This window comes from Saccoglossus kowalevskii, chromosome 17, assembly GCF_978046115.1.
Source record: "Saccoglossus kowalevskii chromosome 17, keSacKowa6.1, whole genome shotgun sequence".
Classification (NCBI taxonomy): Eukaryota; Metazoa; Hemichordata; class Enteropneusta; family Harrimaniidae; genus Saccoglossus; species Saccoglossus kowalevskii.
In genome coordinates, this window is record NC_140657.1 from 12,619,091 (window position 1) to 12,646,553 (window position 27,463).

Here is a 27,463-nt window from a genome sequence, read left to right on the forward strand (position 1 = left end):
ATAATTTAAGCGCAACAGCCTAAAAACAATTATTGTTTCAGAGAAAGTTTTTTTTCTTTTTTTTTTTTTACACCTACTTCCAATAAAACAAATACAGTACCAAGTCAGCCCAAGAATTAAAATTGATATGAAGGACACCAAAGAACAAAACATACCACTTCCTGAGTCTCTGGCGATAGCGGTTCAGAAGTTTGTTGTGGAGCTGGTTTTGTTATTTCATATCCCTCAAACATAAGAGACGGTCTTCTTACTCGTTTTCCAAGGCCCCCAGGGACATTTGGGCTCACTCCGTTCACCGATTGACCGCTAGCACCAGTTAGGTCATTATGTATCAAATTCACACCTGGATTTCTGCTGCAAGAAAAGTAACCATTAAGTGCAATAATATAGCATGAAACTATTTTGAAGAGGTAGTTTCAACATGCAAAAATTTATTTCCGCAGTGACTTCAGGTCAAAGGTCAAGCAATGGAGCACAGCAATTATTCAGCCAGGCCTACTGAATGTAATGTAATGCAATTTAAACCAGACAAGGTGCATCAAGCCAGGTTCACCGACCGTAATGCAATGCAAACTATCGGATAGTCAAAAATATTTCCCCTCAAAACCAACACTACACATAAAACATCTTACATTATCAAAAAGCCCATCAAGCTAACTAAGTAATTAATAACCGTAATATAGGTGGGCACAACAAGCAACTCTCGTTGGCTATGCATATTTCAATTGGAGTAATGAAAATATCACGAAATCTGAGAGCTCCACCTTGGGTACCTACATGCTCAATATCACAGCAATCAGACTTGCTGTTTTTCTACAAGAAGTCAAAAAATATCACTTTTTACTAAAAATAAGAAAAATGTTCATCAAAATTAGGGAATTAAAGACTTGCTTTTAAAAAGTTGAAAAAGAAAAAAGTTGACAAGAATGACAACTGATATTCAGTAATATAGTTAGCTCTGCTGAAAGGCAGAGCAAAAAAAATCAGATCAGATTAGACTAAAGCCAAATAAAAATATAACCCAACCCTACCTTAAATTTATTGCCTACCCAACCTAACCCTTTGTTTGAAGGTGGGGGGGGGGGGGGGGCATGAAAAAGTGATGCAAAAAAATCACAAGATATTAACTGAATTGACTATTATCCAGAATTCTGGCCAAATTCAGAGGACTCTCAATGGGGCTCATTAAATACTAAGCCAGATCAAAGCAAATGTCATGACAGGAACTGGAAACAAATTTGAATCGAACCAGTTTTTGAAACTGCATATTATCAAAGCCATCATATTGATTTCAAATTGGACAAACATCTCATTTACCAAACTACACCAAGAAATTATCTATTTGAATATATATATATATATATGCACATCAAATATTTATTAACACCTGGCTCTAACTGAATGCAATGTTTTACAACTGAGCGTTCGACCTGACTAATTTACACACGGAAGACATTGGGGTCATCTTTACGGCGTGTTACCCCCCTCAAAAAATAATTATACGTCCCATCCGACCACCTTTTCCTCTTCACATCTCTACAAAATGCAACAGACGTTAACGAGACAGAAAATAGGGATCTCAATATGTAAAACAATGACCATTTCCGGGGCTCAAAACGGCGTCTGTAGCTTCTGGCCGGACGACTTGACATTAGCCAAGAACATGTAGCCGGCCGTCTTGTATACCTGTCACTTCCAGTATTGCTGGCACAGTAATATATTCTTGGACTTTTTCTGGCGACAATCAATGCAAACGAAGCACAATTCCGCTGACAGAGAAGGCATTAAATGAAGAACACAACGAAGCGAAGTTATGCGACACTTCCTCAGTTATCGGTTTATTACGAATTTTCACGTTTTTTCCACAAGTTCAAAAGCTATTTTTAAGGACTTACTCACATCAGAACATTGTAAATTTCACATCAAACTGTTCACAAACAATTCACACACCACTCCGAGTACCGATACAGTACAAATTTAGCACGTATTCGCGTTATTCTGTCAAAATGCTACACGTTACATGCAAAGATCTAAGCTGATCGCATAAAAGACGCTCTTTCGTTGAAACCACTACCGCTCACTTTCGACCCCGATTTCAATGTGAAAAGTAGGTCAAAAATGCAAAATATGAGTATAGTACCCTTGATGAATGTTCTGTGCTGGTCGCTGATAGCCTTGCAGTGTCGGATGGCTCTTGGTATCCATACTGGGCCAGGATTAGATTCTGGTCAGGTAGAGCGTCCGTACAGCAGCAATGGCGGTACAGCACCACCAACAACTCCCATTTATATACACTGTCCTATTGTGATTGGTTAACTCCAGTCACATGGTACATTTTAGTGGAAAATTTTGCGATATTTTCCCTAAATTCCTTAAAAATTATACAATATTCTGAAGCTAAAGGTAAACAAACGTACTTAAGAGTGTCCAGGGAAGATACAGTCCCAAAATTTCACCGGTTATCGACAGCAAATAGCCAGGTTTCGATACGATATAGGAGAACGTCACGATTGCGAAAACAGAATGCCAACGTCGGCATACGTTTTCTGTGCGCTGATTGGTCGATTTCAGTCAGCTGATGAAAGCGTCAGTAATTTTACCTAATTTCACAAGTTTTTGCAATGTAGAAAGCAATATTTTGAAAAGAGCTGAAAGTTCACTCACGATTCTCACCCACCCGTCCAGTCATACTGCCACACTCGAGGAAAACCTAACGAATTTATGGGAAACTGACATGACGGGGGACATGAGTGACGCGCATGGCATTTAGGGGTTTCACAATACGCATGCGCTGCGACCCTCAACCTTTTACTCCACGCCATTTTCCCGCTGATTACTCTTCGAAAAAATAGAACAGTAAGTGTTATTTTATTGATATCTGTCTGAAGTTGCTAATTACTTGGTGTGGTCACTAAGGAAAAGAATTGACAGACCTTCATTTTTTGTAGGTATCCCTGTTTATCATACTACTGCATCCGTAGACAGTGGTCTACAATACAGTCCATATCTATGCATTTTCTAATCGCACCGTCTCCCGATCTGTGACCTCACAGGAAAACAAAGCATAGAATGGAGAATAAAACTTATATTTTTGTTTGCAATTTGATGTAGTTAATTACATCTGAAGCATAAAATCAAATGACGCAGGGAAGTTAAAACGGACCTGGATTCAAGTATGAATACAAATAATTTGACAATAACTGATTATAAATAAGATAATATTAATAATTTAAACAAGTGGTACAGTGAAAACCACAAAAACATGTCTTTTTTTTTAATGTTTAAAAAAAAACAAAATATGTATTTATGTGACAACTGAAAGCATAGCCCCTAGAAAATGTTTTTCTAAGGTCTATCAGAATAATAATTGCTGTGAACATCTCTAATGAAAGCAGTTTTACATTATTGGTATGGTTCTACTGTAGACATTAGTTGGGGGTTTATAGTACAACCATCAATTCCTGTGGTTTTTTTTTTCTTGTATTCAACTAAAACTTTGATGCACATTTTTGCTTTTGTAAAATGATTTTTTTTGGCAGGTGTTCAGTAAATAAAATTTCTACATCTAGAAGAATGAAAATGCGTATAATTTACCTGTACATGTACTTGTTAAAAACAGAAACATAATTGTTATTGTTAATTTATCAATTTCTCAAAAAAGTTTTCCAAACTCAAAATGGTTGCTGAAAACTGTTAATTGCAACTGTGAATATGACTTCACTACTTCACTACTGATTGGATGTTATATATGTATGTACATCTGGGGATGTTGAAAGAAAGCATCCCTGTTGCGAATTTCATTCCTTCAATTTAATGTACATTTATGAATATTCATAAATAATTACCATTGAGCACATTCATGGGTAACCTGAACTATATACCCAGGGTGTAGTAGTTTTTTATTTATATAATATTTTGACTACTGCTAACTATATCTCAATGTCAATGGCAGACTCACTGTTCCTAAATCATGACTGTCTAGTCCATAATTATTTACTGTAAGTTTCTTAGAACATTGATATAGCGTATCCCTGATTTGATTACTTTAAAACAGTCTTTGCTTGTAGTGGTTGAAGAGTTTTGATAAAACTCCATGAAGGTTCAACTCTATGAAGGTTCATCACATTACTACAGTTACCTCAGGCCTTGCCTTTTGAAAATGACCTTTGAGCTTATAATGCCTCTTCTGAACAAGTTAATGTGAGTGATTTATAATAGCAGGGCTTGAACTTCATAGAGGCATCAAATGCAGTTGTCTCGATGCCCAATGAGTTTAACTCAATGCCCTTTGAAAAATGCAGATATTCTCTATATATATATCACACAATAGACATAATGAAAATAATAATGCTGAGTAATAATAATGACAATAATTACTGTAAATAAATAAATGAATGATTGAATAAATAAATAAACATCATAGAAACATTGGCCGACTATATGGCAACGGCAACACTTTTCTGATTTGCTGTCATGGGCAGTTGATGCAATAATGCCCGTCTGTTTTATAATACACCATACTCGTATTCTACATACTTTGGAAACAGTTGCCAAACTGGTTTTGTTGCTGATGTTTTGTTGTTGCTATTTGTAGGAGTGTAATGGCAAGTACAGAGGACAACAAACCTGGAGGTGTCCAGCAAAATAAGCCACCACCCCCTCAACCAGTAGCCACATCACAAAGGTCGACTACCCCAAGTGGAACAACAACAAATACTACCACAACAACTACTGCTACCACTACACCATCTTCTAATACCAATCTGACTGGAAAGGTATGTATTCCATTGCTTAATTGGCAACCATCAATTTGGTGCTCAAAGAAAGCGCACTGTTTAGGCAAGCTTATTCGGCCTTTTTTGAGGCTTGGTGACATCGCACAATGTTTTTAACTACCATACAACTGATTTTATTTGGTATGACTTTAGTGTTTAAAAAGTTATATGGTATTCACAAAGATGTTACACGACAATATTGTTACTTTCAACCCACTGTTGCTAAATAAGTGTAAACAGATGACCCTGGCTAATTTAGCTTGGTGTCTAGTGGATGCTCTCATCTCATGATCTCTGCACGAAACTGTGAGCTAAGATATGAACAAGGACTCTTGTTAAAACAGTGTTATATTTTGTTACTGCTTATATCTGTCCTAAAGAGCAGGAAACAAACACCTATATGCCAGCTTGGTGCTACTTGTATTTGACAGTGGAAGAAAGGAGATTGTTGATTTTAAATTGGGGTGAAAGTGCATTTGGAAAATGAAAATTGATTGGGTCACATGTTTAAATGACAATAAGGGAAGAGTAGGAAATCAAACTCGCGGTTTACCGCGGTCATTACCGCGGTGGTGGTGGGTGCTCGCCGGTCGACCGCATTTTATGCAAATTTATGCATAGATTCCATGACCCCGGTTTACCGCGGTCATGTGCGGTAGGCTCGCATGGCAATTTACACCCTATTGTTTAGACTATGAATGGACACAATAGACTGGGAAACTAAAGGTTACTTGCCGCCAAGTTCAAATAATAAAAATCGAGTGGTACCAGAAGATTGGAAAATCGTCTCTATTAGTTCGCAGAAGAACACTATTTTATTTTCACAAGTCTTGGTATAACATCGCAAAGCAACCAAGAATAATGTAGACCCCACATAATGTGAAATAATATCACATTATTTTGAATTTACATCATGTATAGTCTCAGGATTTATTTTAAAAGATTAATGTTTCGCGTATACCAATATAATCGGGCGAAGTATAAATTCCAAATGTAAAACACTCGATGAGAGGCCGCAGTTTAATACGTTACCTCGAGACCATGCACTAAGTAGGAAAAGCAAGCCGAAGTCGAAGAGGGAGTGTCACACACTTGGTGCTACAATATATACTACAACAACTAGGTGATCAGCGAAAAAAATAGCGCACTTCTTGGCGAAACTGACTAATCTAATAAACCATGGCCCAAGTTTAACTCCAAGTCACGCGCTGAACAAGTGGGTTGTTACCTTGGTGACCATTCGCGCTCCGCGCGTTGACCTTTTTATCTTACACATCCCATTACGCAAATTTTTACTGGCTCTGCGTTGCCTACGTAAAAATTGTTACCGTTCTGGTTGTAAATATTTCACCATTGCCGACTTGATAATGCGTTGGCTTCGTAATAATTGCGCAAACTTGTTTTTCATTGTTTACGTACTGGCTGTGAATATTTCAACTTTGCCGACTTGATAATGCGTTGCCTTTGCAATAATTACGCAGACTTATTTTTTATACCCATGCCATGTCGACACCTCGAGTCAGGCTGCTATCACCCTTTCTATTTCAGTAATTGACGGTCTGTAGGTGTTAAGTTGTCACCTCCAACTGATTGAGCGGGCAATTAAATGCGCGATAATACCAGACTTAGTTTTTCTACTTTAAAACTGACGGCAAAACACAATACAATCGTCCGGAGCCATCGAACTACGCGACTTAGTCGAAACCGCGACTTACTGCATCAGAGACGGGGCCACTGAATAACTGTTGTTGATAATGATATTGTAAACAAACACGCACACACAAAACATTAAAGCCAGAAAAGTCAAGTCAAGAAACAACATTTCAAATAATAATAATTCTGGTTTGACATCTATATCATTTTGAAATAAACTAAATTTCATGTAAATAAAATCCATGCGTTACAATTTACTGTAATTTCAAACTCGGGGCAACGTACTTTGAACGCAGAGTATTCGATCGCTTACATTTCGAGTGAAAAAAAACCAAAACAACGTCAGGTGCTTTTGAACTACGTGCGGTTGGCACAGTAACGGGCAATGACCTCAGCGGTTCACGCGCAATGAAATTCTAATCGAGCCAGCTAGCGTTATCGTACGGTATCATAAACTCAATAATTATTCATTCAAAATGCCTTTCACACTCACGAGTACCATGGAACACGAACATGTAACAGAAAAATAACGTCTTTTGTTTAAAAAAGATTCTGTCAACCAAGAATACATGCGCAAGGCATGATTTATGAAACGAAACAGAAAATAATCATGTCATTGTCAGTGCAATGCAGACAGCCTGACCTGTTTTGATTAGTTCGCCCGTTTCTCGTTTGCTGGCCATTTTTTCTTGAGTGTGACACAAATGGTGAACATGATACTGCCAAATCAATCAAGAACCAGGATACGGCTTGGATACGCTGAAACTTTGTAAACTTTATTCCAGTGTAATAAAGGTATACCTACATGTACCATGAAAAATTGTATCGCATCACTTTGGAAATTTACGCTAAATACATGTACTAAATACGAAACAAGCGCACATACAGGGTTCTCCCCAGAAAAAATGCATAGCGCCGGGGCTAATTTGCATAATAATTTGCATATCATTTACATATCTTTCCTTCATTGATTAACAGAACTTATTTACAATTATGAATACTAGTGAGCTCAGTCACAGGGCAAATATTTTTTTTAATGGAATCAACACATTATGTTTCACAATTTAGAAGAGTTTGAAACATTCTCGAAATACAAATGCTACAGACTAAAAACAAACACAAATACATTATTGTTGCAATTTAATTGTTTTGTAAAACATTGACGGAAACTCATTCAAAACGTTAAGCCAGATTTATGTTCACGAATCTCATAATTTTATTCACTTCAAAAACATTCTCCTTCAAAAAATCGATCACGTAATTAATTGACGTATTGTTGTAATTTATTATTCGTACCATCAACTTCTAAAACGTTTACAATTACAGTAATGAGCGAACAAATAAAGCTTCAAAACGATCATCAAAGTTACGACGTGACATAACTTACTTGGCCATGTTATACACCAGTTATAGCAATAATTCCTCAACAAATTTTACTTCTTTTTTTTTTTTTATATGAAATGTAAGTAAAATCCGACTTATTTTTATCGGGAGCGATTATTTTTGATCACTTGATGGCTTCGGTAAAAAAAAAAACAGACCCGCCATGATGTTTGTGAAACATTAGCATGTGTCCTTTGACCCGATGGATCAAGAATTCCATTAACCAATCAAAATGCTGCATGGTAATGCCGGTAGAACCCGAAGTTTTCCGAATGGTAGTGATCATAAAAATTACATTGCGGAAGTAAAGCGATGTTGTAGCACGATGTGTTGGCATCGATTTCAATTGAAAACTGCATGACAGCTTTCGAAAGAGGTGATTTGCAATTTTTAAAAGGTAAATTAGGTCTTGAAAGAAGAGTTTTTACATGATTCGCAATGATAACAGTTCAAATGTATTTTACCAAATCACGCAATAAACACGTTGTTTTTTTCTTGAGTAGCGTGAACTGATCGTGAACTCCGATTTGACCATGTTATATCGAGGTGGAATTGATTTTGAAATAATTTTAGCTTTCAATCTAAAGACTGTGTCTATCGCAGAAAGTATTTACTTACAAACAAAGAGGTGCCTAATTCCACAAATTTGACTAGCCGCTACGTATCGTGCGACTAGGTCTATTGTTTATAAATTATAATCCACGACTGGCAGGATGCGTGTCGGTCGGTACGTAATTATACCAACAATCAGACAATAGTCCTCGTCGGAAGCATTTCCGTGGTGGTCACTAATTTTGAGTGACGGTCGGGGCCGACCGGCGTGGCGAACAAAGCTTTTTCACATCTGATATTGGCATGTCAAATATGAAATCAAGCGCCGAGGTGGGAACACATAGCGCCGAGGTCCCAAGTGAAGCGCCGAGATTCACAGGTATAGCGCCGCGGACCTCGGCGCTAAAAAGCCCTGGGGAGAACCCTGACATATCGTATTCATTTACAGCATCGGATTTTAAAACAATGACTCGTGGAATCACAAAGAAACGTATTTCACACATTACCGAGGACCGCGGTAGAGACCGGTACAGCGGTAGAGACCCCTAATTATAAGCAGTCCGCGGCTCTCCCCGGCGTTCTGCGGTACACCGCGGTAATGACCGCGGTGCACCGCCCGTTTGATTTCCTACTCTTCCCTAACAAAGATGCAGACAATCGTTACCCATTCTCTTCCAAGGATAATTCTACTTTTCTATTGCGGAAACTTGTACTAGATACAACGATTGCCATTATCTGACATCAGAACCATTTAGAATGGAAATGTGTGATAAAAAATAACAGACACCAATAAAAAGAAGCTTAGTTCACCAGTTCACAGTTGTGATATAGAGGGACACAACCTTCTTATATAGCACTGGGTTAGATTTGATGCTCGATTTAGTCTAAAATTTTTACATTGTATTTGGTCCAGCATTTGTCACTGCTATGAATATGACTTGCAGACTCATCATTATATAGCCAAAAATACACTACTGGTATATAGCCAAAAAAAGTCTAAGCCAGATATCTGAGAAACGGATATGAACAGTTTATGGTTTACCAAACTTTAAGTTATATAAAATGTGTGAGATCGTGTCTGTTTCGCAATACATCCGGTGAATATATTTTGACGAACGTGAACTCAGTCTGTCTTGACGTCGGCAAGTCAGGAAATCCATAAATGGAACTTTGAAACTTGACAAAACGGACATGCTATAACAACAGCAAGATCAATGATAATATTCAATAAAATGATAAAAATAAATAAATAAAACAAACAAAAAACAGCTTCCCACAGGGGTTCCCGGCACACTGCGACATTCGTAGTATGTTAATTTTTAATAAATATTTAATCACGCTGTAATTTGCATTATAATGAGTCTGCGTATGTCGGCTCTGCTACGAACGGTGCAGTATTAGTCGGCGTTCCGTGGGAAACAGTCGGCAAAGTGATTTTGATCTGCTCCCTAACAAAAAAAATTATTTAATGTTTTTGCAATTCTTTTAATATTTAATATGCATTTGTTTTTTCACGCAGAGACCCAACTACACACTGAAATTCACATTAGCAGGACATACAAAAGCTGTTTCCGCTGTCAAATTTAGCCCAAATGGAGAATGGCTTGCCAGTTCTTGTAAGTAATATGTACCATATTTGTTCTATTAGAAGCACATCAGCTCTCTAGAAAAAAAAATTAAATTTTGAGGTCTGTACATCATCTGCTTGTATAAAAGTCTATCAAAATGTTTGACTTTTAAGGTAGAAGCCTACTCATCATTTTTGAGAAAGTTGGTCATAAATCGCATGACAATGTTCATTGGTCTATTATGTAAAATCGTGAAACTATTGTACCATGGCACCATAAAATAGCATTCTTTTTTGTGTTACAGTGAAATTTTTTGAGAAACTTGTTCTAATATTTTTCAAAAATAGTTATTTTTAGAACAATTTCATAGAGCGCAATTTAAACAAAAATTGCATTATTCAACACTTTTTAAAACCCAGATTTTTGAAAAGATTTTGGAAAACAAAAAGTATCCCATCAGTAACAATATATTATTTTTTCAGCCTATGTCACCAGCCTACAATTTGAGATATGGCGACATATCTCTGCCACAGGAACCTATGGTAAAAGCACTATAATACTGCCAAAATCGTCGCTATCCACTAAAATACAACCATGATTTTCTCGAAAATTAAACTGGTGATCCCCAACTTTTTTTAAGTCAATATTCTTATATTGCCCAGAAGTACAATTTATAAAAAATGAATAAATTCTGGGTATTTGAAATCATGAGTAGGCTTCTACCTTAACCAATGGTTTTAAATACTGTTAGTTCAACAAAATACAGTTAAGAATGTTTTAGAACACTCAACTGATACTGTTTATTTTGTGCTGAAATCTCTACCATAGTAACCCTTGACCTGATAGGTCAAGAATGTCATTAACCAATCAGTATACAACATGGTACTAATGACATCATCCGAGTATTGATAGTCGCAAAAAACTCATCCTCAATTTCATAATCTTTATATTATAATTTGTTGGTGTTGATTTCTCTGCATGATGACTAGCACTAAAAAGAGATGACTAACATGGACAAACTTTAACAGCTTTCATGATGTTAGCAACTGAAATATATTTTACCTGTTACTGCAATAGACCTGCAGGTTCTGCTGTTGTAACTCAGTCATATTCCTAATTGTAATTCGTTTATGTTTTTGGCCATGAAACATCGCAAGTGGTTGTATTTTGAAGAAAATTTTGTTTTCTGGCAACAAATGAAGCACCATGTATCACTGATTTTTTATTTTATTGTATTTTTGCCGAGCAGGTTTATACTTTAGAATGTTATGCAAGTTGATTTTGGTGTTCAAAGATTAAATATACATCTTCTAGACTATCTTAGTAAGTGTACAAATTGGACAGTCACTGGTAAACTCTTTAAGTATATGCTCAATTAAAATGAACATTTGATTTGTCTTTTTATTCAGCTGCTGACAAACTAATCAAGATATGGGGTGCTTATGATGGGAAATTTGAAAAGACAATTACAGGGCATAAACTGGTAAGGTGTATTTTAATTACTATTAATGTTTTATCTACTGTAAAAGGATTAATTATTCACTGGGTTTTAATTTTGCTTATTTCGCTGACTGGAAAATGCGCTAAATTAAAGCCCAGTGAATATGTAAAATTTAGCATAGAACACATTATCTAAATGATAAAACCGTGAATTTAAAACCAACTGAATATGCCTGAAATGGTAAATCAGCGAAATTTAAACCCAGTGAAAATTAGTAATTTTACAGTACTAAGATAGTTTCTTCATTATTTTAACCTTGATAACGATGTCTTTAGTAAAAAAAAGTTTTGTTACTTCATATTGAGTTTGTTCACAATAAAATATACTACTACTTTCTACACTGGTCGTTATTTTGAATAGCCATATTCTGTTACTGTTCTGATATCCAGCGATATGAGTGAAATCAAATGCAAGAACCAGACAAACGAAGGTCATAGCATTGTAATGGCGTCAAAACATTGCATTGCATGAGATTATATCTGATATCCACTGTTATGTGTGAAATCAAATGCAAAAACCAGACAAACAAAGGTCATAACGTAGTAATAGCGTCAAAACATCGCACAAGATTTGACAAACAGGAACATATTTTTGTGGTATTTCGCTACTTTATAATGTGCTATACACAATTGATGATGGTCAATTTTGATGAAGAAGGAATATCTCAACACCATATTCCATTGGAAAGATTTATTTTGAGCTATAAAAAAAGAAATTCAAAATCAAATCTTTTATTTTTGCTCGGTCCACACTTTTTATGCAAAACGTGAGATCTCGTAGTAAATATAAATCCACCTATTTTAAAATACTTTATTTTCGCTTGGAATTAATTTTTTTTATTTTCGCTGAAGGAATGATTCAGTGAAAATAAAATCCAGTGTATATACCTTTTTTCCTATATTTTACATTCAACTCGTCAAAAATCAGTGAAGAATAAATCCCATACAAATCACCCAAAATGTCTTTTCAGCGAAAATTAATTCCAGCTAAAATAAAGTATTTTACAGTATTGTGCAAAATACACACAACAGAGGTTTAGTGGAAATATCTACTTTCTGATATCCACTCTGGGTAACTGCTTATATTGTACTGTAATCATCATTGCAATCTAACCAGAAGAGATTTATCATAATTTTTGAGAGATTTAGCCTTAGATCTTTATTTTTAGGGTATTTCAGACGTTGCATGGTCAAGTGATTCCAGGTTACTCGTGTCTGCCTCAGACGATAAAACACTAAAAATATGGGAACTAAACTCGGTAAGATTTTGCTTTCTTTTCTATTCAGATATTGAAACTATTTTGTGAAGACCTCAGATTTTTTTTTAGCATAAAAATGAAATATTGTGAGCAAATATGACTGCCATACAATTCATAAGGTATTTTACTTTTATTTTTCAGGGGAAGTGTTTGAAGTCGTTGAAAGGACATAGTAATTATGTGTTTTGTTGTAATTTTAACCCACAGTCCAATCTCATAGTATCTGGTTCGGTAAGTTAATCGTATAATGTATACTTACCACGCAGATTTAATACTTCCTGTGTTAATTAACACATTAAACAAATTAAAAATCTGAAAAAAATTACTGAAATGTTCGAAATGATCAAACAGTAATACAGTCGGAATGTTTAGCAATTAAGCTGTGAAGGAGAAAAATAGATCACAAGTTTTGTGTTATTTTTGTTTTATCTATAAGTTTGACGAGAGCGTACGGATATGGGATGTGAAGACTGGGAAATGTTTAAAAACGTTACCTGCCCACTCGGATCCAGTGTCAGCAGTAAGTACACTATTATACTTTATCGTCTTTGTTTCAAGTATTGAAAGCCAGAAATTGTTTGCAGAAACAAAATTTCACGACTGTTACTTCATAAAATTGCTTACCAACCCTGGATTTTCCTCAAGGCAAGATTTTTTTTTATTATCGGGCCTAGTATAGCAACGAAGAGAACTGAAAATTATTGTTTCTCTTGAAACTTTCATACAATAAAGTGTCATGTGACCAAAATCGGTAATTGTTTTAGCAGCTGCTTTTTAGTTACTCTAATCTTGGTCATGCCTGGACCAATCACATTCAAACTTCACACATTCATCTTGTGATGGATTAGGTGATTTGACTCGAAATGGCTGAATGGTGGCCATTTTTGTGCTAAAAATTCATCCAAATCCAGCATTTCTACCATGCTGTATACCATGTGTATAGACAGATTTCAGTCAAATTCAATACCAACATTAAACGTTATGGGACATATAATGCTTCTCATTTTGTTTTTCTGATCAGATTTAAAATGGTCGATTGGTGGCCATTTTGTTTTATTGAATATCTTTGACATGCTCAGACCATTTATGTTCAAGCATTACATACTTCGTATTTCCTAAACATAGAGACTATTAATGCAATTAAACATTGCTTCCCCTACTTCGAATAAATTATGCAAGTTTTTTAGATGATTTGTTAGTATGAAAGAGACAAACAAGCTAATTTTAAAGTACTGTAAAATACTTAATTTTCCCTGGAATTATTTTTCACTGGTTTTTGACGAGTTGAATGTAAAATATAGGAAATAAGGTATATTCGTTGGTTTTTATTTTCACTTAATCGTTCTTTCTGCGAAAATAAAGTATTTCACAGTACATTTGTTTGTTACCGTAAAAACCCTCAAATAAGAGCCACTTTGTAACACTTTCATTTCTGGGTGGTGCTTATTTGAGGTAACATTTTGACAACTTTGTAGCCAGTGGCTCTTAAACCAGGGTCATCAAACTTTTTCATTGTGAAATAGCGAAGGGGATAGGCAAACACACACACAACCAAAACAGACAAGTAATTATTAATGATGTATCATTGCAATTAATTTATTCTGTAAAAATACTGTTATGGGAATAACAAATGTCAAATAAATACGACGATTCGTCGTTTCATCGATAATGTGTAGCGATGCCTGAAGTCACATTTTACTGACAATGCGTAGCGATGCCTGAAGTCGGATTTGGTAGCCCTTTCAGTGTCTGACCCTACACTCGAATCACTTGTACTTCCGTTGTACAATTGTTTACCAAGTTTTGTACGGCAAACTTTTTTCTTGAAAACTGGGAATAACTTGGGTGGCTGTGGCTGGCGTGGTGGTTGATTTGGTGACGATATAAAATAGTTTCGGATAGAATTGATCTGACCAGCAGCGACAGGAGAAGACATACTTGCAAAGCAAGCATGGAACGAATGAAGAAAATGATGCCCAATCACTTGTATTTATGGCAAAAACAATAAATAAAAACACGTTTTTCTATAGATTTTTACAGCTTGGGTACTTGGGCATTGTTTTAATTGTGCTAGACGTCTGACAGTACAGCTTTGGTTTATATTTCCTGTTTCATAATCAAGCCAGCTTATAATGATATGTTAATGATATTCACGTACTTCACAGTCCACGCAAACAGGGTCAAACTATAGCCCCACCCCTATATAACCAAATACGAAACGATACCGAGAAAGTAACAATTACATGTATTAAAAATAATTTCCTGTGACCAATCGGAGAGACGAAATCATTCACGAAAGCCCAGGCCTGTTACAAGGCATTTTCTGATTGGTACAAGTTCAGATTATTTTCAATTCTCACAAATAGCTAATTTAAATATTTGGGTCAGGCGGGTCACGTAGACTTCACTTTGCTGTAAGACGAGTTGATCGCGCAAGTTTGTGGAACTAATCCATTCGACTTCAATTTTGATTATTTTCGGCAAGAGAGTCCTCTCCAAACTAATGCCAGTTATTTTGTTACTTCCCTGAAGATTTTGTCTCGAATCACCCCAAAACGAACGTCTCAAATGAAATGCAAAAAATAACCCAAAATCACGATCAGCGAGAGTGGGCTGCGTAATCATTACATTCTCACAGTCGGAGCTACGTCACGATCCCTCAAACGTTGCCAGGACCGGATTAACACCTCTGTTTTCCCCCACGCTAAGGAAAAAATCTTTTGTTTTCTGCTGACTTCCTGTTCCGGTCCGTCTGTGAGAATGTATTTTCGATACCTCCGATTTTCCGATAAAGGCGTTCTAAAATCGTGACGTTCTTTACTTGGTTATAAAGACAACATTGACAATGAATATCTCAACGTGTCCTTCGGTGTTTCGGCAAAAAACATACTAGTAGTTACTACTGAATAGTTTGTGAATTGGTTGATTGTGTGTCAGAAATATAAAATGGACAAGTTGACAGTCACATTCACGCTCTCAGTGCATTTCTTTCGTCTATCATTCTTCCGTTCTCAATTACACAGGACGTCAGGCAAGTTATGGGGATAATCTTTATTTGTCTCACACCTTCTGTGGTGCAATAAACAATGCAGGGTGGAAGTGAGGCACAACAAGCTTGTGTCTGCCTGATTGTAAACAACCGGGCGGCTGGCGCTTATTTCAGGGTTCTTATTGACAAAACCACTCAACTCTTGGTGGCTCTTAATGGAGGGTCAAATGTAACAAATTTTCACTGAGTGGCTCTTAATTGAGGGTGGCGCTTATTTGCGGGTTTTTACGGTACATCATTAGTTTGTTACAATTGTGTGTTGTGGGAGACTTGTTTTCTTTTAGAATTAGTGGAATGTAATTATCGCATATATTTTTGCAAATATTGTGTGTTTTTTTTAAACTTTTGAATCATCAAGGGCAAGGCATTAATAGGTTGACTATGTTCTCCTTGATAGGTTGATTTCAATAGAGACGGTTCTCTTATAGTTTCTAGCAGTTATGATGGTCTTTGGTAAGTATTGATTTCATCATTAAAATTTCAGTCTATTCTCGGGGGCGGAGGTACGTCACAAGATGTTCCACTGTATCATGTATTTCTATGGCCCCTGCGCGAGCTGCTGTGAAACGCTAGTCAAAGAGCCGGTAAAAATAGCTCAATTCAAGAAAACAACACAATCTCTCAACTTTGAAATAATCTTGAACAACCAAAGTTATATATGTTGCACACGCAGAGGTAATCTTGTTACACTGTTCAGGGGAATCTCAACAACCATCCCATCTATTTTCAAAATAGATACATGTACATGTAAGTGGTTTCTATGTTCCCAATATATATACTTTTGTAATTTTTTTCTTCTGCTTTTTTTTGTTTTTTGTGGTGTTTATTGCAAATGCAGATGTAAAACAGTTCCCTGACATAATACTGAGTGTTTAGAAGGAAGAGCAGAGTGAACCAGGAATTGAATTCATAACCTCCATGATGAGAGGTGTACGCACTAATTATTGTGTCCTTCATGTCTCTCCAAATGTATTCTTGTGTATTTAATACAAGACTGATACTGTAAATGTATTACTAGGAGTTATTCATTTTGTTTTAATTTTTATTTTTCGCTGATAAGTGACATGTGCTGAAATAAATTTGAAAATGTGTAAAATTACAATAAATTTTGTTGCTTAGGTGGAAAATTCATAAATTTCAGTGGATTATATCTCAAAAAAGTAAATTAAATACATCTATCTATGAAACATGTTTCCTGTATCGTCAAGGTGTAAACTATGCAAAGCTGTAACTGACATATTTTGTTTTTTCAGTCGTATATGGGATACAGCGTCAGGGCAATGTTTGAAGACGCTCATAGGCAAGTTTATTTTATTATTATACATCAATCGAACAATTCTGATTTTAGTTCAGTAACAGTACAACATCAGGAAAAAGTGCTCTCTAACAAGGTTTTCTGTATTACACACTATCTTGATTTCACTGTAAAATCACATATTTGCACTCTAAGCTTGCCATATTTGTTAATTTAGAAGCACACTGAAGTGCATATAAACCCCAAATTGCATTTGTTAAATACTGAATCATTAAAATATCTTATATTTGACTTTAGAAATACCTCTGTATTCTTCTGGTAAAAATATCAGATCATAATCTTAAACCAGGAAATAAATGTTGATTGACTATCTATTTATTTCAATTTTAATAAACCCTAAAATGCATGTGATTCTTTCTATATTTTGGCTATTCATCAAATTTTGTTTATTTGCGTTAATTTTCCTCAAATTTTTCTGCACTTTGAGCAGGGTGGTAAAACTGCCCCAAGCTGCACGTAACTGTCAAAACTAGGCAGCCTTGAAGAAAACCGGGGCATCTTGAGACGATGACGCAAATGAGATCATGACATGGTATTAATAGATACTCATTTATGCACGATATTGTAAATTAAATTACCTGCAATTAACAGTATTTATGGGGGGCAAGGGGGGATAGCTGGTACAGGTTACGGGAAATAAAAAAGGCATTTTACGTTTTTACAGGAAATAAAATGAAAGTTCCATTTAAGTAAAAAATAGGTTTTTAAACTTTACAGATAAAGCAAATTCCTAATTACATTTTACATTTTTGACTCCCGTGTGCGAAGCACAAAAGGGAGTCTTTGCAGTTACCCTGTCTGTATGTATGTATGTCTGTATGTATGTCTGTATGTATGTATGTATGTATGTATGTCACTTTTTTTGTTCCACCGTTATCTCAAGAACCACTAATCCAAATTTTTGTGAAACTTGGTACATAGATGCTCTGGGATGATGCGCAGAGTTGATTAGGTTTTGGTAAAAATCTATGAATATTAATTACCTAATTTGCATGATAATTAGCTGATTTTTAGCTGTTCCAAGACTGTTCCACTGATATCTGAAGAACCACTCATTGGATTTTGATGAAACTTGGCACATGGATGCTCTGAACTAGTGCACAGATTTGATTAGTTTTGGGTAAAAATCTATGAATATTAATTACCTAATTTGAATGATAATTAACTGATTTCAAGCTGTTCCATGACTGTTCCACTGATATTTGAAGAACCACTCATTGGATTTTGATGAAACTTGGCACATGGATGCTCTGAACCAATACGCAGATTTGATTAGTTTTGGGTAAAAATCTATGAATATTTGCATGATAATTAACTGATTTTACGCTGTGCTATGACTGTTTCACTGATTTTTGAAGAACCACTCATTGGATTTCAATGAAACTTGGCACATGGATGCTCTGAACTAATGCGCAGATTTGATTATTTTTGGGTAAAAATCTGTTAATATTATTAATTACCTAATTTACATAATGATTAATCAATTTTCGACTTTTCCACTGATATCTCAAGTACTAATCATAACATGTCAATAAAACTTGGTACATATATGTCATATGACACTGCACAGACCTGATAGTTTTTAGGGTAATATCAGTACATATTAATTACCTAATTTGCATAATTAATTAATTTTCAGCTTTTGATATTTCAAGTAGTAATGATCATGTTTCAATGAAACTTGGTACATAGTTACTTGACTGTGCAGAGACCTAATTAGTTTTTGGGTAAATATTTGTGCATATTAATCACCTTATTAGCATAATTAGTTAATTTTCAGCTTTTTACCTGATATCTCAAGTACTAATCATCACATTTCAATCAGTCTTGCGACATAGATATTCTAGGACTGCAGAGACCTGATTAATTTTGGGATAAATAATTGTGCCTATTAATTACCTAATTTGCATAATTAGTTAACTTTTTGCTGTTCTATGGCTGTTGTACTGATGTCTAAAAGCCACTCATTGGATTTCAATGAAACTTTTAAATAGTACCCATCACATTTCAATGAACCTAGGACTATGCACCATATTAGTTTTTGGTAAATATTTATGCTTCTTAATCACCTTATTAATATAATTAATTAATACTGATATCTCAAGTATTGATCATCACATTTGAATAAAACTTGGTACATATAAGTGCTCTAGAACAATAGGCAGCCTGATTAATTTTGGGTTAAAATCTGTTCATATTAATTCTCTAATTAGCATAATAATTAATATTATTTTGGTTCTAATCACATTTCAATGAAACTTGGTACATTGTGCAGGCCTTATTAGTTTTACGCTTGAATCTGTTCATATTAGTTACCTAATTTGCATAATTAGTTTTCTGCGTTTCCATCAACATCTCAAGTTCAAGTAATTTTGAATTAATTTTCAATGTGTCTCCAATATTCTCAGCACACGCGAGTTCTTTCTAAGCTTTCTTTGATTGTAATATGACTTGATAAATTTGTGTTTGAGAATCAAAATTGAAAATTGCTTACGAATTTAATGTGGAAAATGCTTTATATGCTTACAAAAAATAAGATCTTTGTACAATTACGGACGAATAAAATAGCCGATTACATTTTACACTTTGTCCATATTTAAAGAATTTACGTTTTTCTTTATTTAAAATACATTATTACGAAAATGAAAACAACTGATTGCAGCTTACGAAAATACCCCTTGTCGACTCTCACTATTGAATAGCATTTAATTTTACTTGTATTTATTCTAGATGATGATAATCCTCCTGTTTCCTATGTCAAGTTCTCACCGAATGGAAAGTACATTTTAGCCGCCACACTAGATAAGTACGTCAGACTGTGGGTTTTCTGCCAAATAATGTTGAAAAAGATTGTGTGCACCATGTAATAAACAAGGTTGAAGAACACAGTCTGCTTTGCGACTTCTTGTGATGAAGAATTTACTTTTTTTTTGTCATTTGTTTCATACTGCATATATTTAAATAACTGTAATCTTTATCGCTAAGTAAACTTTTGTTACTTTTCGCATAACAAATCTGCATAATTTTCACTGTATTAATTCGAAAATTTTGATTAAAACCCTCAGCCAATGACAAATTAGGTTAATTTGATTACAAATTAACAAAATCATATATCATATACCGGTATATCTAGAAAAAATGTTGTACCAAAATTGTGGTGAGAAAAATTATGGTGATCAAATACTGTGGAATACATTGTACTTTATTTTCGCTTGGAATTCCTGGAAAACGTGAAAAAGCGGCATGCAATTATAGCGAATTGTGGTAAAATGATGTAATAGCGAAATGTTGATTTAGCGAATCTCTCTTGTCTATTGTTGATTTCTTTGTTTGGTGGCCATTTTGAATTTATAATGAAGTCATTAGCGACATCTTGAATTAGCGAATCAGTTCTCTCGCTAAATTTGCGAAAAAGACATGCTCGCGAAAAAGACATGTTTATACCTTTATTCCTATATTTTACATTCAACTCGTCCAAAATCTGTGAAAATAAATTCCAGCTAAAATAAAGTATTTTACAGTATTCAATTTTGCAGGTGGGGAATTTTGGCAGTGAAACTTGTGTTTCTTCATTATGTAGTCTTCAGGACAAGGAATGCACACCAAACTTCCTTGAATCATCACTTTATGACAATCCCTAGTCACAAAAATTAAATAATGCCTTGTTTTGTTTTGTTTTCTTTTCTTTCTTTTCAGCACATTGAAACTTTGGGATTACAGTAAAGGAAAATGTTTGAAGACTTACACTGGACATAAAAATGAAAAATATTGCATCTTTGGTAATTTTTCTGTTACTGGAGGAAAAGTAAGCTGGTTACTGTTGCTTGAGTGTAGTTGATGATATTTGTAACTTTTTTTATAAAACCATTAGACTTAACAAAAACTAACACCTGGGAAACAGTAAGTCATTTTTTGTAACTGGTGCAACCAATAAAATTACCCCGCCCTCCGTATCAAGCTTACCTCCACCCCCATATCAAGTTTACCCCCACTCGGTATCAAGCTTACCCCACCCCCATATCAAGCTTACCCCCAACCCCATATCAAGCTACTTGTGTTTCCCATGTGACAGTTTTGATGATAGACAGGCCGAAGCATTATCTAATAAATTGATCAATAATCCTAATATTTGGCATTAATTAGGTTTGGAAACAGCCATAGCCTCTGTAATTAACTTTATCATAATTTGATATGGATATTGGTTAATATTAAATACAATTTACTGTGAAATACATTATTTTCGCTTGGAATTAATTTTCGCTGAAAGAATGATCCAGCGAATATACCTTTTTTTCCTACATTTTACATTCAACTCGTCAAACATCAGTGAAAATAAATCCCATACAAAACACCCAAAAAGTCTTTTCAGCTGAAAATTAATTTCAGCTGAAATAAAGTATTTTACAGTAGTTGTTTTTCTACATGTAGAGCATGGAATATTTAGTTGCACACTGCACTGTGCATTTAGATCTGATCCCTTATATTGGTGGTGTGCTTGTAGGAAATAGTACAAATTTAATCTAATATACAGTAATCACTAATAAGAATTGATTCTATGATTAAAATTAAATAATAAAAATCCGAAAACATAAAAAAGTAAGTTTTCACTGCATCAGTTGCCAGTCCAGAAGTCAGTAATAGAGTAATATAATTAATAAATAAAATGTGTTTTTTGTTTTGATGGCACATACTATATGATTGACATAGAAGATACTGTAAAATACTTTATTTTCGCTTGGAATTAATTTTCGCTATTTTCACTGAAGGAATGATTTCAGTGAAAATAAAATAAAGCGAATATTCTTTTTTTCCTATATTTTACATTTAACTCGTTAAAAATCAGTGAAAATCTAATCCATACAAAACATCCAAAAAGTCTTTTCAGCGAAAATTAATTCCAGCAAAAATAAAGTATTTCACCAGGGATTGCGTTAACCCCATATTTTGCTTCCCGGACTCCAATTATTGAAGGGGGACCCAGTTTTTCAGGCAAGCTGGGGTCCAATCTCTAATAAAGTTATAAAGGGTCAAATTTCAATTTCTTAAAATTTTGTAAGTGGGACTCGTCTTGCCGAGACACTAGCGCACACCCTGTTTCACAGTATTATAATCCCAGAAAAACACAACTACATACTGATGATGCTGCCTGAATTAGCACATTCTAACAACTTGTATTAAAGCGAGGGAATCGTCACCTGCGCATGTGTCAGATGGCCATAGCGTGTCATTGTTTACAAACAAGCGTCTACCCATGAGCCTTTGCGTTTTTAACGCGTGTTGCTATCGTCGGTTGGGACTCGGTTCCCACGCATGTGCAGGTGATGACCCTCTCGCTTTAACAATATTTGAAGCGTGTAACTTTAGCTTGGTGCAGCTAATTGTCAAACCTACAGTTTGTTGGTAAAATTATAGTTTGATTAAATTACTGGACAAACTAATACTTAAACTTAAAGTAGTATTGTGACAGATGTGATTATAACTGTTGTGGAATTTAACCTTTTTCACCACCAGTTCCCGCATTTCATCTCAAAGTCCCATTTATAGTCTGTACTTTCCTTAAAAAGATGGGAACAAAAATAGCCCATTTTTAGCTCCGCTGTCGACTTTGTCGAGCGGAGCTTATCATATGAGTGCAGTGTTCTCCCCAGGCCTTTCAAGGACTGCGGGCCCGCGTCGCTTAGACAAACAGCCGCGTCGCTTTTGTTTCGCCCGCGATCCTTGAAATCCTGCCAGCGATGCTTATTCACGTTGTATTGTTTACAAGTGTCAGCCTCGTCTAGCACATCTTTAAAACAATAACATGTATTAATCGAAAGGTAATCCCGCCTTTGTACATAGTTAGCCTTACAAAAACAGTGATAAAAACGGAAGTCTACAAGAAGTTACCAAGTCTATCAAGGGTGCGGAGCTGGCAAACCCAAAATACTAGGGTAGTAATAATTTGCCAATTGCGTCGGGATGGTCTATCCCGAGTTGCTGCACTGCGATTAATTGCGTTTTTACTACTTCATCGCCAGTGACACTAATTACCAAGAATTAAAAAAACAAGTGAAATTAAGTCGCATCGGAAAAAAAAGCTGTAAATAAATCGAAGTAAAAATTATTCAACTGCAGACGAGACGGACGAGGAAAAAACGAACCCTGACCTCTAGAAATACCTCATTCATAGTGCGTCATTACCGAGGAACGCCACCCTAAGGCGACGTAACGCATGTAGTGACATCACAACCAATGCATGCTGGGTTACAACGGAGATTTTGATTGAGGTAACAAAAATGGCGGCGCAGAGTGCATGTTTTTCCGCGATGTTTAAAAACAACATTTCGTTGGCGATTTTGATGTAATTTCTAAGTTAATCATCAATGAATCGTTTTAATTAAGCAAAAATTCTAAGTTTGTGTATTTTTAAACAAAAAAGTCAGGGACCGATGATCGCAACAGCAGCGGTGAATACCCGTTCAACGCAATGCCGTCAGCTGACAATGTTACGGTGATCGTAGCGTTACACAAATAATAGATAGATCAATGAAAAATCGCTGACTTTAGTTTTGAAATGCCGTTATAGAAAAAAAATGTCATTATTGATTTATTAATTTCTTCATACAGATTTTGCAAATTTAACAAACAAATCCCCCCCCCCCTTGGGTAGACCTCTCTTAGGTTTGTTCATTTCATGTTGATATCTTCAATTCTCTAATTTTGGTGAATATTTTTGTCATTTTTGGTAAAAAGTGATATTTTCGACTTCTTGTTAAAAACCGCAAGTCCAATTGATTTGATACTACATATATAGGTACTACATGTGGACCTCTCTCAGATTTGTTCATTTCATGATGATATCTTCAATTCTCTAATTTTGGTGAATATTTTTGTCATTTTTGGTAAAAAGTGATATTTTCGACTTCTTGTTAAAAACCGCAAGTCCAATTGCTTTGATATTACATATATAGGTACTACATGTGGACCTCTCTCAGATTTGTTCATTTTGTGATGATACTTTCAATTCTCTAATTTTGGTAAATATTTTTGTAATTTTTGGTAAAAAGTGATATTTTCGACTTCTTGTTAAAAACCAATAGTTCAATTGCTTTGATATTACATATATAGATACTACATGTAGACCTCTCTCAGATTTGTTTGTTTTGTGATGATATCTTCAATTCTCTATTTATTTTGGTGAATATTTTTGTAATTTTTGGTAAAAAGTGATATTTTCGACTTCTTGTTAAAAACTGTAAGTCTGATTGCTTTGATACTATTCATATTGTTCATTTTCTAATGATGTCTTCAGTTCTTTAATTGAAATGTGCATTGCTAACAGCGGAGCTATCTCAGCCGAGAAGCTGCTTGTTTTTAGTAAAAACTGAAAATTGACTCAAATTTTGTCTGTTGGCTCTAAAATTAGCGTTAATTTCCAGAAATATTGAAGAATATAAAAAAAAGTGCAGAAAAATGGTGCAACGTATTTGTATTGTCAGGAAATTTGCTTGGGATTGACTACAATTCACTAACAAAAAATGGGAGAATTAATGGAAGGTTTAAAAACTCAATGTCTGTCTGTATTTGATTTGTTTTACACACTGAATTCTATGCTTGTGTCAGTTGTATTCTCAGTAACATCTGCGTGTTTTGAACAAAGTTCCAAATGGTGTTTTTGTAAATGTATATAATTTTATTGTATCTACAGTGGATAGTGTCAGGATCAGAAGACAACATGGTTTACATTTGGAATCTACAAACAAAAGAAACTGTACAAAAATTACAGGGACATACAGGTAAGAGATTAACCATGTTATCTGAATAATCCAACATTCCATTGGAGGAAATAAATAACAACCCTCTACACTTTCAGCCACTCACAAATGGCAATAGCCTGACAAGGTCACTTGAGTTGCGTCCTCCGCGGTGCTCCAAACCAACACGCGCCTGACAGAACAATGTAGTTTTTCACTTCCCCAACGATTTGTCGGTACCAATCAAATTGGAGGAACGTCAGATAGCTACAGCCATCAAAGAGTAACCACTCACGGCACAAGTTTATTTGCTTCTTGACATAATGCATGATAAGGTGCTGGCAAATTTTCGCCCAATGTTTATCATCTTGTTGAAAACAGCCTGATTTTTGCTGCCAATGCAAACACGGCTTTGATTGACAGTGTTACCATGACCACCAAAATGAACATCATTGAAACTCATTGCAAGCAGACGTGAACTTTGCGAATTCACAGTATTGATCTTGCCGACGAGACATGCACTATTCTGTCAGACGTTAGTGAGGTCTGATGCAGTTCAGCCAGTGAGAGCGCTACTCACGCTTACCGTCAGACTAAAATAGCATTTACTTTTGTGGGATTAATTTTGCCTGTATACATAGATTTACCTGATCACACCAGGGCCAACAGTTACTGGTCATGTTAGAATGGTGACTTTTATATATAGGTCACTTGAAATGTATTGAAACTGCTCAAAGGGTTGCCACTAACAACAAAGTAGAATGCATATTATAGGATCTGCAGTGAAAGCCAATAACCTTTTTGATCTAAATTACTGGTACATCTCGTCTATTAATAAACCCTCGCCTATCATTGCTTAATGTAGCTAATTGTATTCACAACATTTTTCTTCACTTCAATACTTTCTTTTCTTGTTTTCACAGATGTTGTTCTCTGCTGTACCTGTCATCCATCAGAAAACATCATTGCCTCGGGAACACTTGAAAATGATAAAACAATTAAAATATGGAAGTCGGACTACTAAGTTTTACCACAGACTTATTCATTGTACATAAACGTGGAACATTTTATATATTTCAAGTTGCTTTTGAAAAAAAATATGTCTACAGAAAAAAAAAAATGGAATTTAAATAGTCTTTCTGATGTTAATCATCATTATAAGTTTGGTTTGGAAATGTTTGTTATATTCTATATTGAAACCAAGTTGCCATGGTGACTGTAGGATGAAGTTTTCACTTTCTCTCAACATTGGACCAAAACACTGATATGTTAAATGAAACTTCACTGTGGTGGCAGCAAGATGTAAGTAAGCTTTCTATGTGCAGTTTTCCGGAGACTTACTCGGTATTTCATGATATATCCATCATAATTTATTCTTACACCACCTAAGCATAATGTTAATTATTTTAAAATACACTTATGATAATTTTCTTTTGACTTTTGTGAGTCAGTGAAAATATCAACATTTTTAGCATGGTTCATTTGATTGCACGCCTAAGTATTAATTTTTCAACATGTGTTGGAGAACAAAAAAATAAAACTGCAAGGTTCTGTAACATCTCGCCACTCTGGTTTAGTATTACATTGTTAGTACTACAATTGTTTTCTTCGAGAATACGGGTCAGTTCACAAGTGGAAACGAGGAACCATCTGTTATTTTAGAATGTTTGGTGGCATGTTTTGATCAGTTTTTATGATGAACACACCAGAAAATCAGAAGTTACTTTGCATAGTGTTGACAAACACCTTTATGGCTATATTATGTTTTGTTGTTTCAAGTTTGAATTGAAAGAGATTATATACTTCATTTCTGAGCATGTTTCAATTTCAACCAACTTTGTGCCCGACAGTCAACCAATGAAATGAATTTAATTGGCTGTTTCTTTTTGTGGGGGGGGGGGGTATTCAAATTATTTTACACTTGGGTAGGAAAATTATGAATAAACATGATTCCTTAATTATTCTGTGTACAATTATTTCTTAGTGTGTCCCATTTTTTAGTCTCTGTCCGAAAATAGGGACTTGTGGGTTGACCTCTGTCTTTGCGTCCGTCCATGTGAGCGTGTGTGTATCCAGACTTACATCTTAGACATGCCTGGACCGATTACATTCAAACTTCACACATACATCACACATATATTACACATACATCACACATATATTACACATACATCACACATATATTACACATACATCACACATATATTACACATATGCACATCAATTTGTTTCACAATCTGATTCAAGATATTTGTGCTGAAATTCAGAAACTGGATCTAGGTTGTATATTTATTGATTTCATTCAAATTTAGTCCATACATTGGACAATATGTTTTCCATATCGGATTCAAAAAGTTTCCTGAGAACATAAGCTCCCAGTCAATTTCATGGTGGTTTGTGAGACTGTAAACCCCATTGACATTCACCACTGTTCATGAAATAAGTCCATTAGTCTTAATGACTTTCCCTGTTGTTCACGGAACTGGAAGTGTCAATGACTTTTATAGCCATTCATAAGCCACAAGGTCCAAAAGTCTTGGTGATGTTTCCCACTGTTCATGTTACTGGAAGCCCTAATGACCCTATGTTTACTAAATCTCCTACCAGAAAATCTGTGGAAATAATAAATTTAATTTATTACTACTTAGGCTTAATTACAGATTACAGCCCCAAACT

General features: G+C 35.1%; 2 protein-coding genes across 15 annotated transcripts in view; one reads left to right on the top strand and one right to left on the bottom strand.

Annotated features, from left to right (window-relative positions):
• LOC100369518 (uncharacterized) overlaps positions 1-2,755 on the bottom strand; it is a 39,587-nt gene extending 36,832 nt beyond the window's left edge. Inside the window, exons 1-2 of one of the 14 annotated variants that reach the window (XM_085492027.1) lie at positions 2,665-2,755; positions 252-354 (exon numbers count right to left, since the gene is read on the bottom strand). Coding sequence is in view for 9 of the 14 variants with exons in the window: in XM_085492017.1 (XP_085348143.1) it covers positions 156-354; positions 2,141-2,205 (264 nt within the window). In the remaining 5 variants the exon portion in view is untranslated. Of the gene's footprint in view, positions 1-155; positions 355-1,899; positions 2,028-2,140; positions 2,301-2,417; positions 2,549-2,664 lie in introns of those variants that run through there. The other 13 variants (XM_085492022.1, XM_085492026.1, XM_085492021.1 and 10 more) reach the window with 13 other exon arrangements.
• A 37-nt stretch (positions 2,756-2,792) lies between these two features.
• LOC100375790 (WD repeat-containing protein 5-like) lies at positions 2,793-25,948 on the top strand. The gene is made up of 13 exons (XM_085492032.1): positions 2,793-2,856; positions 4,595-4,775; positions 9,883-9,979; positions 11,341-11,414; positions 12,601-12,690; positions 12,832-12,921; positions 13,127-13,210; positions 16,137-16,192; positions 16,993-17,039; positions 19,785-19,860; positions 20,751-20,859; positions 24,742-24,829; positions 25,711-25,948. The coding sequence occupies exons 2-13, from the start codon at positions 4,602-4,604 to the stop codon at positions 25,809-25,811; spliced, it is 1,086 nt and encodes a 361-aa protein (XP_085348158.1). The 5' UTR covers positions 2,793-2,856; positions 4,595-4,601; the 3' UTR covers positions 25,812-25,948.
• Positions 25,949-27,463: the final 1,515 nt, after the last annotated feature.